Here is a 16,430-nt window from a genome sequence, read left to right on the forward strand (position 1 = left end):
TATTTTTAAATATGTGATAAAAAGATGTGGCATATTAAGATTGGAGAGGTAAAACATGTGTTTGACACCACATCCTTACAAAATTTAATCTCATAAAAAAAAAAAAAAAAAAAAAAAAAAAAAAAACAACTTTCCAAGATATAGAAGTGATTTTGTGAATGGAAAAATGGTTTTTCTTTTTTTTGGTAAAAAGAAAACTTCATTCAACAAACTAAGAAACAGAAATAGCTGCATCATTGTCAGTACACAGCCTAACATGACCAGGACCATAGAGATTTGAAAGATAAAAATTCAAAAGCAAAGGGGGAGGGAGTTATAAAAAGGCAAATCTGAATCCTAGTGGATTCCTAATCTAGCTAGTGCATCAGCACAGTAATTTGCTTCCCTAAAACAGTGAACCACCTTGACCTATGGAATCTGGGAGTGGAAAAATGGTTGGTACCATAAAAACTCTCTCAAATTTTCTCCTGTCCTATTTTTCATTGAAATTGAACAAAGAAAATAGACGTCATTTCTCTTCCCCTTTCCGTGCAATCAAATATAGTCTAAAATGTGTGATTGGTTCCCTTCCTTTCCAGTCATGGATCAGCTTTTCCTTCAAACAAGTTTGGAAGAACTTCCTCATTATGTGAACATTTTAATAAAAATCCAACTATATTTTAATCATATAATCTAAAATACATGTTGATGGTCTCTGGTCTTTTTGAACAACTATGGAATGAGTTGAAAGAATATTTTCAATTCAGTCATGATCAAATTTGTCTCTTTCGTTTGGTATTTTATAGACCAATTGTATGTTTTGATTGTATCTTATAAACATTTAGTGTTCCTTCATAATGTTTGCAATATAGTATCTTTAATTAACAATTGTTATGGATAATTAGTTAGTATCATGTACATAAACATCTACACTTAGGTCCATCCATTTGGATGCATAATTGCCAGAATACATTTAATATGTCATTAATTCATGTCCGTTCCTAACGGTTATGTATCATGATGATCTTACAACCGTTATAATCAATATACTAACTACATTCCAATTATAAAATGAAATACTTATGAAGTTAACAGTCACTCAGGCTATATATATAAAGGTAGCATGATTCTTGTTACTAAGGCTTGAGAGATAAACCTACTTTTTCTATTTCTTTTAACTTTTCACCTAAATTGAGTGAAATTCAAACTTAAGAATTAAAGAAACTTAGGCCGGTACCATTCGGGTGCCCTTTAATATAGATTTTTCTTCTGGTAGGTTTTACAATGCTCCAAGATATTGGCTAAACATACCCAAGATCTCATTCACCTAGAAACACTTCAGGAACTATTGAATCCATTACCTCACAGTCTAACACCATCATTAGAGATGAAATGTCATTTCAAGTTTTCAACTGTATCCCATTGGGAGTTACTCTCTTTTTACTCCTTGATTCATGTAGGTGTTAAATATGGTGAAATAAAAGCATAACTTGATCACCAAGCGAATAAAAAAGTGTCATATTTCCTTGCCCATTGGTCATCTAACAGCCTACAGTTTGTCCACATGCTGACTTGCAAGGAAATGAATTTGTCAATAATCAAAATGATCTTATGAGTAGTAAAAGTCATTAATGATCAGTTCTGTCTTCTATTATTAATCTTGAGTGTGAATGGGGACTCCAGAGTCCAGACAAACAATGGCACAAAAAGAGTCAGCTAATGCACCAATAATTTCATAATCAAGTTTTTCTAAAATTCCACATTAAGCACCTTTCATGCTTTCCATGTGTGGAGTTACGCTATGCCCACTTTACAACCTGTACATGATGCACCTACCACATGGCAAACAGCCATTGTTTCTGTAAGCATATATAGAATTAAATTATCGTGTTCTATAAGCTTAAACCGACTGTTTTGATACTATACTAAAATACTGACTTTCTTAAAAACTTAAACAAAAATGAATCATTTAATTATAATTCCAACATAGAACATTATTAAAATTCTGTAATGTGTTGCCTCTCTGCCAAGATGTTGTCGGCAGCAGTGGCATAACCTGCTCTTCATCGTCATCCTATTATTTTATTATTATTATTACTGTTTTAAGGAAAGCACCTTCCAACAAAACCTAGAAAGGGATTAAAAAGATGGAAATAGACCCCAAATAGCGAGGTTGTATTTTACCTGGGGTCTATTCCTATGTTAAGCTGTTACATATCTCCATGATAACAAAAACACTATATACAAGGTAAAAGTCCCAAAAAGAGAAGGACTAGTCCCTTTGGAATCAGTGTGATGATAGTGACATTTATTTACCCCCAAGTAACTTCCTATCTAGAAAGAGACATCACTGCCTCACTTCTTGGCCAACAATCGTACAATATACTCCAAGCTTTCTTACAGAAATAATAGGTGTAGCCATCTGGTCATGGAGCTTTTTCACTAGGCAAATAGAAAAGAGTATCCTTAATTTATTCCACTGTACAGCTTTCTGCCAAAGCAAGTTAAGCAACACTTGTTTTGCAAAATAATTGTTACTGAAGAAATTGATTTAGTTTATTCATCAAATTTGTGTCTTGTTGAATTGCATTAGTCCCAATAAGACTTAATAGAAATGAATAGCCTCAAGCTTTTAACCAGACTCATCATAAAAGTATTTGATAGTATTTTCAGCTCTTTTCATTCTTATTGGAATATAGTACCCGTTTGGATCTCACGTCCAGTGTCCATGTTTAGCGTTTTGTTTTTTTTTTTTTTTTTTTGACCAATGCAAGAATTAAGACAAATGAATAGTGTTTGGGAGAGTGAGCAGTAATTCAAAATTTTTTTTTTTAATTTTTTTATTTTCAGCAATAAGTTTTCAGTTTTCAGCAAAATAAGCGGTATCCAAACATACCCATAATGAAAATAAGCTGAATTCGTATAACCTGCTCTAAGCCATTGAATTCTTGGCTATGCTTCCTTCTCTGGATTTCTAATGGTTGTATACTCATAAGCTACTATTTTTCTGCTTGAACATATCCTGCAACCTCTAGGTTCCATAAAGCAAATTTTGAGCTTGGTCCAGATTATTCTTTAGCTATTTTAACTATCAACAACACCGTTATAATGATTCTTATTAAACTTCTTAAGCTCAACTTTCAAAAGTGCAAGCTTTTTTAAGCCAGTACATTGCGACAACCTCAATATGTTGCTAGCATACACTTTGAAGAAGAGGGGAACAGGCAGGCATCATAACCTGCTCAATAGTTAAAGAATTTGAACAGCCTAGGTCCTGAAAGATTTTTTGGCATAAGAAAGAGGAATTAATGGACAGTGGTCTGAGATTCATGAATTCAAGAATTCCAGAGAGGCATCAACACAAGGAAAATCAGAAGTCATTTTTCATTGACCAAACTTTATCAACCTTTTCACATTAACCCTGCTTCATCCCTTTTATTTGTACATGTGAATAAACAATAAGTCTAGAAACACAATATTTTTCACAACTGCTATGTGGTGATTGGTGCACAATTGAAGTTGTACGCGGTTTACCCCAAATCACAATAGATTATGTCAGTAGTTGTAAAAATATTGTAGCATAACATAAGTGTAGAATATGGCTTGAATTAGGAGTTTGACTCCTCGTTGGATTTGGATAATAAAGGAATTTTATTCCTTTTGAGTTACTGTCGTTTGAAGTTATCAAGTTTTATTAGAAGTCTTGTCTAACACTTGATTTTGAGTTCTATTTGGAATAGGAGTGATTCTCCTTTTGTGTGTGGAAAAGAAGTCTAGTCCTTCTTGGTTTTGGATACACTACCCAACTCAAGTCTCCTATATAAGCATAGTGCTGCTACAGAAAATTAGAAAAAAAGAGATGAGAGTGAGTGAGAAAAAGAGGCTCTCTCTTGGTTTGGTTCTTTGATATTTGTGGGTTGCAATTTTGAATAGTGACAGAGGTTTGTTACCGCTTGATTTTGGTTCTGCAGTTTGGTGATTTGCTCTCTCTTGGTGCGTTGCAACTTTTGGATTTGCTTTGTGGCTCTCTTTTTAGTTTGTGTGCAATTGGTATTTGGTATTCGTATTTGCTATTTATGAACCTTTTTTTCTTTGGTTCGTATTTGGTTTTTTGGTTTTGTATTTGTGAGAGAAAGTTATTTGGTTGTATTTGGGATTTGGGTTTGTGAGAGTGTCTCTACACAAATTTGTATTATCCCAAATTTGTTATAGTGAAATTTGTTTATCGTCACCCGTGGATGTAGGCTATTGCCGAACCACGTAAATCTTGATGTTTTATGTCTATTTTATTTGGATTAATTTTCTTCGTTCCTATTGATTAGTTTGGAGATCTTTCTCAAGCCTAAAATATTTTCACAATCAATCTTGGTAATTTGAGCTTCCGCTATTTTACAACAATAAGTCATGTGAATAAACCTCCAAAAAAGGGGTAATCTATAACTACTTGAGGGTCCACTTTATTGAATCATTGTCTCTAATATTATTACAACAAACACTACTAGATCAGATCCACGAGACTTTATTGCATGCCCAACTAAATTCAAAGTTAAAAACAACTCAAATAACAATCCCATTAACAGTCAACAAATTGGATGCAAATTTGAACACACATTAAATGGGTTTATTAGTTTGACTCAAAATCTTAGAAGAAACTAAGCATTAGATCTATCTCCTGTAGTTGGTGATTCTAGAGCAGCCTCTAGTGTAAGGGTGAACAGGACCCTTGGCTCCAAAACAATTGTGGGTATGGTAATAATGCATTGATTTCCCAAACAAAGACCTTACTCTTCTTCCCTGCTAAGCTCATTGTTGAGAGACATGGTCCATGGCCATTCAAGAGCTTCAGTCATAAGCTAAAAGCTAGTGTGTGTGAAGAAATTCTTTATACTGAGAACTTGTAATAAAGCAAGATTGTGAACTAAGAAAATCAGTGAGAACTGGAGAGAGAGAGAGAGAGAGAGAGAGAGATCTTAATAATGAAAAACTATGATTCTTGCTTAATTACATTTGAATAATAATTTCCTGTTTATAGTGTACAGATCATCACTATAACTGAATAGATTAAGATCCAAACTTTGCGGATCTAGCCCCAAGATTTCAAGGATTACAGCTATGCATAATTTTTTTTCCCGCCATCTTCAACGGACAACTAAAGCACTGCCAGACGACATCGTTTAGGGTCCTGTAGTAATATATCTAGTACTTAATCAAAACGGTGCGCATCACTTGGGGTGTTAGTGAAACGATGCATTTTGTTTATTAATCAATTCCTATTTTAACAAAACGGTGCGTGTTGACTTCATCACCTCTATTGAACTAGAGTTAGCTTCACTTGGAATACCTTGAGCTTCAACATCCCCCCTCAGATGACAGGGGGAAGAATCCACCAGGAGTTTGTGATGAAAGAAAAGAAATTGAGGAATAGGCAAGGGCTGAGTAAACACATCAGCCAAATTGTCCTTACATGACACAAAACCAACACTGAGATCCTTACAAAACCCTTTCTCACGAATATAGTGATTATCAACTTCCAAATGCTTAGTCCGAGAAAAAAATACAAGATTGGCAAAAAGAACGAATGCAGAAACGTTATCACACCAAATAATAGGAACATGAGATAGGAAATTTTTGAGCTCCTTGAACAAAATTCAAAGCTAGGAAAGTTCTGCAACAGAGGTAGCCAAGGCCCTATATTCAGCTTTTGTAGATGAGCGTGAGACAATGTTTTGCTTCTTAGCCGACCACGAGATGGGACTGAACCAAGGAAAACCAATAAACCAGTGGTGGAGCGCCTGTCAGTAGGGTCCCCAGCCCAATCTGCATTAGAAAAGGCAATGAGGGTCAAGGGCCTTGGGGAGAAGCTAATGCCATGATGTAAGGTGCCCTTAATATATCTGAGAACATGCTTAGCAGCCTCCAAGTGAACAGAGGTAGGCTTGCTCATGAACTGGCAAAGTTGATGAACATTAAAGGCTAGATCAGGCCTTGTGAAAATGAGGTACTGAAGAGCACCAACCATGCTCCTATACTCAGTAGGATTCGACAAAGCAACTCCAGAATGAGGCACAAATGAGAGGATGGGCAGCAAGGAGTCTTGGTTGGTTTAGAATTCTCCATATGGAATCTATGCAAGACATCATAAGCATATTTTGTTTGACTGAGAGTAATCCCATACTTAGTGTGGGAGATTTGAATGCCCAAGAAATAGCTTAATGGCCCCAAGTCCTTAAGCTCAAAAACCTGACTTAGAGCAGTAATGAGATGAGCAATTTGAGAAGAGTTGTTGCCTATAACAATAATATCATCAACATACAATAGTAGGTAGATTATGGTGCCTGAGGACTGAAAAATGAAGAGAGAACTGTCAGCCATTGAAGCAATGAAACCCAAATGAAGGAGGTGGAAAGTGAACCTCTTAAACCAGGCTTTAGGAGCCTGTTTGAGACCATATAAGGATTTATGGATCTTGCACACATATGAGGGGTGAACAGGGTCCACATATCCAAGAGACTGTTGCATATAGACATCTTCTTTAAGAACCCCATGTAAGAATGCATTGGACACATCAAGCTGTCTCAAACTCCAATTGCAGCTCACTGCAATAGCCAAAACAAGCCTCACAGTGGCAGGCTTGATAACTGGACTGAAGGTTTCATGATAATCTATACCTGCTTGTTGATGAAATCCCGTAGCCACCAATCTAGCCTTGTACCTTGAGATAGAGCCATCACTGTTGAGCTTCAGTTTGAACACCCACTTGCAGCCAACTAGATTGACATTAGGTAGTGCAGGAACCAAGGACCATGTCTGCTACCTTTGCAAGGCTTGAAACTCAGCATCCATGGCCTCACACCATTTGGGGTATTGAGAAGCAATTTTATAGGATGGGGGTTCAGTAAATGTGTAATCCATAATAGCTTTGTAGCATAGTTTGGATTTTGGCTTAGAAATACCACTCTTGGATTTGGTTTGCATAGGGTGTTGGTTGGTATGTATAGATGTAGATAAGGATTGTGAAGGTGGTAATTCAGGTAAAGGATTAGATGGAAGAACAGGTATTGAAGGGACTGAGGGAGATAAAGAAGAAGGAGGAGATATAGGTGGAGAAACAGATGGAACAGTAGTGGACTGTGGGACCAAGGTAGTAGGTTCAAAGTGAGTTATGGTAGGATTAGAGACACTAGTGGAGTGAGGGTGAGAGATAGAATATGGGCCTAGCAATGAGGGTTGGTTTGTAGAATGCAGAAATAATTGACTGGAAAACCATGTGAGATCATAAGGTAAAGAAAAAGATGTAGGTGTAGACCTTGGTGGAGTGATGTAAGAGAACGAAAATTTTGACTCATAAAAAAGGACATGTCTAGAAGTACACAAGTGTTTGGTTTCAAAATCTGGACACAAATATCCTTTTGTGCCAACATAATAGCCAAGAAAGATGTATTCTTTGGTTCTTGGTGCAAGTTTATGAGGAGTATAAGACCTAAGGTTAGGGTAGTAGGCATAACCAAACACTTTTAGTTGAGAAATGTTAGGAGGGGAAGAGTATAGCCTAGACCACTGAGAGTTGAAATCAAGAACTGATGTAGGGAGCAGATTTATTAATGTGACAGCAGTTAGAACAGCATAAGACCAATAAAAGGAAGGCATTGTGGCTTGTGACAGAAGAGTAATGGTGGTTTCAATGAGGTGTTTGTGTTTTCTTTCAACAAGACCATTCTATTGAGGAGTGTATGGACAAGAAACTTGGTGAACAATACCTTGCTGCAATAGGTAAATTTTGAACTCAGAGGAGGTGTACTCACCCTCACTATCTGACCTTAAGATCTTAATTTTAGCAGAAAACTGATTTTCAATCGTGGCTTTGAATTGAAAAAACTTAGCTAAGACTTCAAATTTAGATTTAAGCAAATAAATCCAAGTAAACCTCATAAAGTGGTCTATGAACAAAACATAGTATTTAAAGCCATTAATGGAATTAATAGGAGCAAGACCCCACAAATCAGAATGTATAAGCTCAAAGGGAGTTGAGGTAGTAAATTGAGATTTAGGAAAAGGTAAATTGTGCATTTTTCCATACAAACAGTGTGTACAAGAATTATCAACAGGAGTACACTTATTCAAACCAACTTTGACATTAGGAAACAAATGTTTGAGAGAGCTTGATAAGATGGATGACCAAGCCTCATATGCCAAAGATTTTTATTAAAACTAGAAACACTAGTAACACATGTTACAAACTTTAGATGACAAAGATAGTTGAGAAGCCTTTTGAGGATAGATGGGGTAAACTCCATCTTCACTCTTGCCTTGGTAAAAGATTTTCCCCGGGGCCAAAGCCTGGATGGAAATAATATTTTCATCAAAATAACACCAATACTTATTGTCATGGAAAATTTTATGAATTGAGGCAAGATTTGTTGCTATAGAAGGTACTTTAAGAATATTATTGAGATGAAGTGTAGAGTGAGGAAGGGAAATAGAAACATTACCTAAGTGAGTGATAGGAAGATTTTGACCGTTGTCTATAGTGAGATGATCTTGACCATGGTAAGGTTTAGGAAAACTGAGGTGATTGAGATTGGATGTAACATGGTATGTAGTAGCACTATCAGCAAGCCAAGGCTGATCTTGAGTGAGACAAGCATTTGATGCAGTGGCCATCACTGCAAGTTTGGTAGGAGGATGCTTTCCTTGATAAGCATAATCCATCCTATGATAGCAATCAAGTGCCAAATGACCAACCTTTCCACAAATCTGACATGTTGGTCTCTCTGACCTAACTCCACTGGAATTAGACTAAACTTGTTGAAATATTGAAGTGAGTAAATTGAGAGGATTGCCCATTAGGTCCTCTACACCTCTGCCACCTCTATTATTATAGTTACCTCTGCCCATTCCTCTGTTGTAAGATTGATTAAAGCCATTGTTATTAGGCTTTGAATTAGCTACTGTTGCCATAGCAAAGATAGGGTCTTTAATCTCAGATCCTTCATTTAGAAACTCCTCTTCTGCATTGAGCATGGTTGAGAGTTCATCAAAACTCAAGTGAGTACTTCTAGTCCTTATAGCAGATCTAAATGCATTGTACTCCTTGGGGAGTCCCTTGAGAGCAATGTGGAGTAGTTCATCATCTACAATTACTCCAACAGGTAGCAATTTATCTCTGGCCACTTTGATTTTAAGCAAATATAGATCTACAGAATCAGCTCCCTTCTTGAGATTATGAAGATCACCTCTAAGGTTCATTACATGTGACTTAGAAATGGATGAGAATCTGTTCTCCAAGACCTTCCAAACTTCCAATGCTAATGAGCACCCTACAGTAAGTGCTAAGATGGAAGGAGAAAACGTAGAGCTCAAGAAGGTAAGTAAAGCCTTCTCTTTTGATTTCCAAATCAAGAAATCAGGATTCACAATATTAGTGTATGCACCAGAAAGATCTTTGAGATATTTATTAGGAATCAATTGAGGTTCTTCAATCAACTCAAACAAGGAATAGGTTTCTAACACCATTGTTATTTGATGCTTCCATACTATGTAGTTCATATTATCCAACTTTATGGTCATCATGTTGGCCATATTCGAGAGAAGAAGTGGTTGATTGAGCACATTCACTGAGGAACTTGAAGAAGATGATGATGTTGAAGAGGAAGCCATTATTGTGCTTGTGGCTACCATTGTTGAACGGTGATCAATAATAACAAGCTCTGATACCAGGAAGAAATTCTTTATACTGAGAACTTGTAATGAAGCAAGATTGTGAACTAAGAAAATCAGTGAGAATTGTAGGGAAAATGAGAATGAGAGAGAGAGAAAGTTTGAGAGAAAAATCTTATTAATGAAAAACTATGATTCTTGCTTAATTACATTTGAGTAATAATTTCCTATTTATAGTGTACAAGTCATCACTATAATTGAATAGATTAAGATCCAAACTTTGCGGATCTAGCCCCGAGATTTCAGGGATTACAGCTATGCATAATTGTTTTCCGGCCATCTTCAACGAACAACTGAAGCTCTGCCAAACGACATCGTTTAGGGTCCTGTAGTAATATATCTAGTACTTAATCAAAACGATGCGCATCACTTGGGGTATTAGTGAAACGATGCGTTTTGTTTATGAATCAATTCCTATTTTTACAAAACGGTGCATGTTGACTTCATAACCTCTGTTGAACCAGAGCCAGCTTCACCTGGAATACCTTGAGCTTCAATAGTGTGGACAATCTGAGCATCAGTGGTTACATACAGAGGACAAGAAGCGCCTTTAGAACTGAAAATGTCATTGGTAAAATCCTCTAATGTCTGGATTAGCTAAACAAAAACAAAGAGGATGGTTTCTGTTTTCCTAGTAGTACTCAAAGTGTGAATGTGAGTGTAACCATGAGAGGTACTTGGGGACAGGAAATCAGGAAATCACACGGAAATTGACTGTTTCTGCCGACTAGTGTGAGTGTAACAATGGATATGTGACTATAAATCGAACACTACATGTTATTGTCAACAATTAATTAGTTGATATTATGTTTTGTTCTTGTGACAAATACTACAATCTCATCAAAATTTTATTCAAAGAGAAGCGGAGTAAGACAGTGTAGAACACTATTAAGAAACTGCTTATTTGTGAGTTTTACTAGCAAAAAAGTATACAATTATAAAATTCTTATTTTCTATGTTCTTCAATTTTTCTTTGCAATATGTACGTTGTTAAAATTATGTGGTTAAATGATTAAATTATTAAGACAATCGATAATTTAATATACATCACCACCTGTTTAGTGCTTTAATTACTGTTGCTGCGAAACTTTTATGTGATTCTTATTGCAAATAGGCAATCACGGCTGTTGTATTTCTATGAACATTACAAACTTGTTGAGTCTGTTATTATTATATGACTAATGCCCCGCTCTAAGCACACGAATCCAAACCATGGCAGATCCAGATCAAGTTTATTTATTCCAGGCTCTTTTTATTTTCAAATGGACCCCGTGATTCCGTGAAGCACAACATCTAGCCATTTTCATGCCCCCACTTGCAGCCTCGTGAGCTCACGAGGGGGAAACATTTAGCCCAAAACTCACTTTATTTAAAAGCTAAGCATGACAAATTTATAATTTATTAATTTTAAATATCTATTTTGTTTGTATTTTATAGTCCAAAACTAAATAGTTTCTCCAAAAAAAAAAAAAAATTTGTTTGGCCCAAATAGAATAAAATTTCTTACTTTTTAACCCAAAAATTAAGATAAAAATGAATTTTTGAGCTAAAAATTCAGAAGACAACTTACAAAAAGAATCAATTTAAGGCCTAATTAGACCAAAATAAACCGAAATGAACCGAAATAGACCACAATAGACCGAATTGGACTAAATATTTTTAAAAAGGGATGCAAATGCTCTGGGCTTTTGCACACTCACTCACAGCAAGGCGCAAGCAGTAAACAGTAGCAACTAGCAAGCCAGGCTCGGCCTGGGTCCAACCAAGCCGGCCCAAAATTCACACTTTTCCAGTCCACACCTACCCCAAAACAAAAAAAACGAGCCCATCAACGAAAGAGCCCCTATTCACCACAAATTCTAAAAACACAGAGGACCAAATAGCAAAATAGGAAGAATCTTCCCCCATCGGCTACCTCGCCAGCCCCTCTTTCTCTCTCTCTATATTTCGTTCAGACCTCTTTTCTCATTTCTCTCTCTTTCTTTCAAAATGGCTTCTTTTCCTCAACACCAGTTTCAACCACACTACCAACCCCAACAACAACATCAACAACACCATCAACAACAACAACAACAACAACAACAATCCAAATCCTTCAGGTAATTAATTTCCTCTTCAAAACTCATAACATAAAACCATTTTATTTTCTCTCTCTCTATATATGTTTTTTTTTTTAATTTTTTTATTAATCATTCGCTTTGATTTTTGAATTTCAGGAACTTGTACACAATCGACGGTCAGATATCACAGCCAGTGTCGTATTACAACCCCACTACTCATCTTCAAGATCAATCTCAACACCCCCCTTATATTCCTTCATGTAATTGCTCTCTTCTTCTTTTTTAGCTTCTGTAAATAAATTATATAAAAAATGCATTTGTTTATGCTCTGTTTGGTTGCTCATAAATTGTTCTTTGGGAAGCAAATACTTATTGATTGAATTTCCGGGAAATGATTAATTTGAGCTGAAACTTTCCATTTCCAAGCTTAGTTAGGGTTTCTTTTTTTTTTGCCTTCTTTGATGAGTAAATTTTGAGCTGGAATTTTTCCATTTCCTGAGTTGCCAAACAAAGCCTTAAAAATATAAACCCTAAAATTCAAAATTTTGTTGTTGTTTTTGTGTAGTCCATGTGGTAGGGTTGGCTCCTGGTCCGGTCGCTGCGAACGACGGCAGTGACGGCGGGGCCGAGTTGCAATGGAATTATGGGGTGGAGCCCAGGAAGAAGAGGTTGAAGGAGCAGGATTTCTTGGAGAACAATTCTCAGATATCGTCTGTTGATTTCTTTCAACCGCGATCGGTGTCCACGGGTTTGGGCTTGTCTCTTGACAATAATACCCGAATGGCTTCCACCGGAGACTCCGCCTTGCTGTCACTCATTGGGGACGATATTGACCGCGAGCTGCAGCGGCATGATGCTGAGATTGATAGATTCCTCAAAGTCCAGGTCTTTTGTTTTGTTCAAAGACTTATCAATTATCATTCTTGCTGGTTATTTTGAGTTATGGTTAATTGTGTATTAGTTTCTACTTTTGTGTTGATGATATAAATTGGATTTATTGGGAAAGTTTTAAGTTGTTGATGTAGCATATTTGATGAGCGGTGTGGGAAATGTTTTGGAACATGTCAATTAAGGAGATAGAGTAGAATCACATTAGTAGAAGTAATAAAAAAAATGACATCAATGAAGGAGATAGAGTAGCATTGTGGAAAAGAATGCATGTGCTTGTTGTTGTTGTTGTTGTTGCGGGGTATTGTTTGTGTTTATAATTATGCATGTTCATGCATTGGTCATGATTGCATAAACATTGATTAAACCAATTTCTATGGCATTTATAAATTATGGATATAAATGTGTTGCGGTTGCTATTTGTGTTAACTTGGGTTAGTGATATTGATAAAACATATTTCAACTCAAATAGTAAGGAAAAGGATATCCATAGCATATGAAATGTTTGCATTCCCCATGGAAGTTGCCAAGTTCGTAGTTTGTTTCCTAGGCTTAGAAATGAGGTTGTTGATTCTTTGATTGTTTTTGAAGTGAATGATCATGGCATTAGCATTTAGTTACTTTTGGATCACAACCCCCTTCAAATGGACTAAATACGAATAACTTAAAATTGCTATTTCTGAAATATAATTCCTATTTGTTCCTCTTGAGGAGGATCTTTTAGGTTATCTTTTGTTGCTGGGAATTTAATTCTTGCTGGAGGATATGTGGTATGACATAGAGAGTTGCACTGGAATTATTAGGAGTTGGAAATATGTTTGTTTCTTTTCAAGGTTAAGGGGCTGGTAGTGTAGGTGATGTCTTGTGATGGAAGAGTGCTGTTTGGATGTTTCCTGCTATGTTTATCGGGTTTGTCGTTGGAGGTGGTGTTGTCCAATTAAGAGGGTAACAGGGTGTTACTTCCTCCTAAATAGCTTTCTAGAAATTTGTTTAGTTTAATGTATGAGAGATGTGCTAGTTGGTTGATTTATTTGTTCCTCTTTATGGTGTCTAGAATGTTGTATGTCTTTTTTCCTTTTTCCTTCTTTTTTTGTTTTTTGGGGGGGGGGGGGGGGGGGGAGTTTGGTAGGCTGATGAGATCCGTTATACATATTGTCTTTAACAGTGCGTCGCATGTGGTTGTTTAATGGACTTTGGCACCTTCCTTTTTTAGTCAACATATCTAAATTTTCAATGCTTTTGTTTTTACCTAGAATCTTCTCAGATTCTTTTTTAGTTTTTCCATTTCTGGTTGACTTCCAATGAGCACCCTTTGCTTTGTACTTCTTGTGTGTGCTATTTTCTCGGCTGCTTTTATTCACCAAGTATGAAGTAATAACTAGAAGATTAAAATCAAATCAAACTAGATGGGAAAGTTAAAAACTGTTTATGCTTTTGTTCACTCCCACCTGGGTGGAGGGAGTTTACTGCACTAGAATTGCTTTCTATTTAGCATCACTTACTAGAAAATAAGCATTTGTAAGTTTATTGCTTATTTTTTGTGAAGTGTTTCTAACTGATTTTTTTTTTTTTTTGAAAATAAATTAATAGGGTGACCGGTTGCAGCAAAATATTTTAGAAAAGGTACAGGCCACCCAACTTCAAACTCTCTCTTTTGTAGAAGAAAAGGTCCTTCAGAAACTCCGTGAGAAAGAGGCTGAGATGGAGAGCATTAACAGGAAGAATGAGGAACTTGAAGAGCGAATGGAACAGTTAACTGTTGAAGCAGGTGCTTGGCAACAGCGAGCTAGATACAATGAAAACATGATCTCAGCTCTTAAAGTTAATCTTCAGCAAGTGTATGCTCAAAGTAGAGACAGTAAAGAGGGATGTGGTGATAGTGAAGTAGATGATACAGCTTCTTGCTGCAATGGCCGTTCCATTGATTTTCACCTGTTATGCAAGGAGAACAATGACATGAAAGAGATTATGACTTGTAAGGCTTGTAGAGTCAATGAAGTTTGCATGCTTTTGTTGCCTTGTAAGCATCTCTGCCTATGTAAAGAATGTGAAAGTAAGCTTAGTTTTTGTCCCCTGTGTCAGGCTTCCAAGTTTATTGGCATGGAGGTCTATATGTAACAGATACGTGTGAAAGCTCTAATGTTATGTTAATGTTATATGCATTGCTCTTGTCATTTTGTTGATTGCTTTATTGTTCTGTTCTTATGTCTTCCTTTTTGGTTCTTCTGTATTTTTTTTTTTTAAATTCATTTTTCATAGTCTAGCACATTAAGGTTTTTGCACATCCCTTTTTGAAAATTGTCTAGTAAATAAAAAAATATCATACCTACTGTGATTAGGGTGGGTACTAGATTCAGGTTTTAGCAAGAAAGAGGTGAGAAGGAAAACTCTGCTTGGAGTCAGTTAGAAAAGCTGGAGAATTAGGATGGATATGATAATCAACTTGTTGCTGAAATTTGAGTGCCCAGTGAGACTTTGTGACTCCTTGTCTGGCCTGTATGTTTTGTGGAAACAGTTTTACAGATGTTGACATATCATTCTTACCATCCTTAGCCTTGTTGTGAGTATGACTCTTTCAGTCTTCGTGGTACTCTACTACTTGTCAAGATTGAGAGTGGAGTGTTGGGCCTTGGCTCAGGGAATACTTTATGGAGGTGGGTTATGGCAGAGCCCCACCCCTCCTTTTCTTCCCTGTGGCAGGGTGCAATTTGATGTGATAATTATGGTAAAGCAGGCATGCATTTTAGTCCTTATTCGCTCTAGACCTTTAGTTGCTGATACTTAAAGTAGCTAATTTAATATCTACGCCTTTTTTTATCCAAAAAAATAAATTAATGTCTAGATATGCAATAATATGTAAGGTAAAAAGGGCAGGTGTTCAATAAAATGGAGCAAAAGCTTTATGTATTAGATGATGCATAACTTGCACTGATCTTTTCATGCCATTTTGGTTGTGAGAAGATATTTTATTTTCCTTTTAAATCTACATAAGTGGCAAGTGGCAACCACATAGTATTGTGTTCACTTCATCTGGTCACATCTTGAACTATTCTATTCAAGGTTGTGCAACTAGTTGTGTGCAATTGACCCGTTTTGTTTGGCTTACACCAGGGAATTGTCCACACAGGTACCAGATGAATTGTACCTAGTCAAAGCTTTATATTTATTACTTGAATAAGTTTAGTCCACAAGACAATGCACTATACTTATTTGTGGACCATCAGGCATAAGCATGCCATAGCAAAAGTTAAATGAAATAGCAGAATCGGATGACATTTTACCAGTATATCTAGGAAGTCTTGTGTTAGATTAAGGATCATCATTGGATTATTACTAGATTCATTAAAAATGCCAATTGCATATAACCACACAAGCTTAGATTTGATATAGATGGATATTGTACTAAATGGAAAGTATCTGTACATTATTGATGACTGAAGCTTGCTGTTGCATTAGTCTGCTGCAGTGTCAAGAATCAGGATTCCCTGTCAATGATTTGTGTGTGTGAAATTTGGTTGATGGATCCGGCTGGGGCTAGCAAGTCTTTTGATAATAACAACACTAAACTTGCGAGTCAGCATTTTGTAAGTCATACATAGGATGTGGCGGCCATGAATATGAAACTCATTAGGGATTCTAGTGACAATGGTGTCTTTAAGTTATGCTGCTGGAATGGAAGTATTCCTTTTGTAGTCTATGATCATATATTCTGTGAGCCAAGGAAGATCCTGGCTTCTGGTATTTGACATTTTCTGATTAGTTCATTTAGCTTCCAGAGATTCTAGA

At 36.3% G+C, this 16,430-nt stretch overlaps 1 protein-coding gene across 1 annotated transcript; it reads left to right on the plus strand.

Annotated features, from left to right (window-relative positions):
* The first annotated feature begins 11,598 nt into the window (after nt 1-11,598).
* On the plus strand, nt 11,599-14,806 carry LOC126710468 (probable BOI-related E3 ubiquitin-protein ligase 2). Its single transcript, XM_050410939.1, has 4 exons — nt 11,599-11,795; nt 11,913-12,016; nt 12,322-12,641; nt 14,235-14,806. The coding sequence occupies exons 1-4, from the start codon at nt 11,686-11,688 to the stop codon at nt 14,760-14,762; spliced, it is 1,062 nt and encodes a 353-aa protein (XP_050266896.1). The 5' UTR covers nt 11,599-11,685; the 3' UTR covers nt 14,763-14,806.
* Nucleotides 14,807-16,430: the final 1,624 nt, after the last annotated feature.

This window comes from Quercus robur, chromosome 2 (genome assembly GCF_932294415.1).
Source record: "Quercus robur chromosome 2, dhQueRobu3.1, whole genome shotgun sequence".
In the NCBI taxonomy this organism is placed as follows: Eukaryota; Viridiplantae; Streptophyta; class Magnoliopsida; order Fagales; family Fagaceae; genus Quercus; species Quercus robur.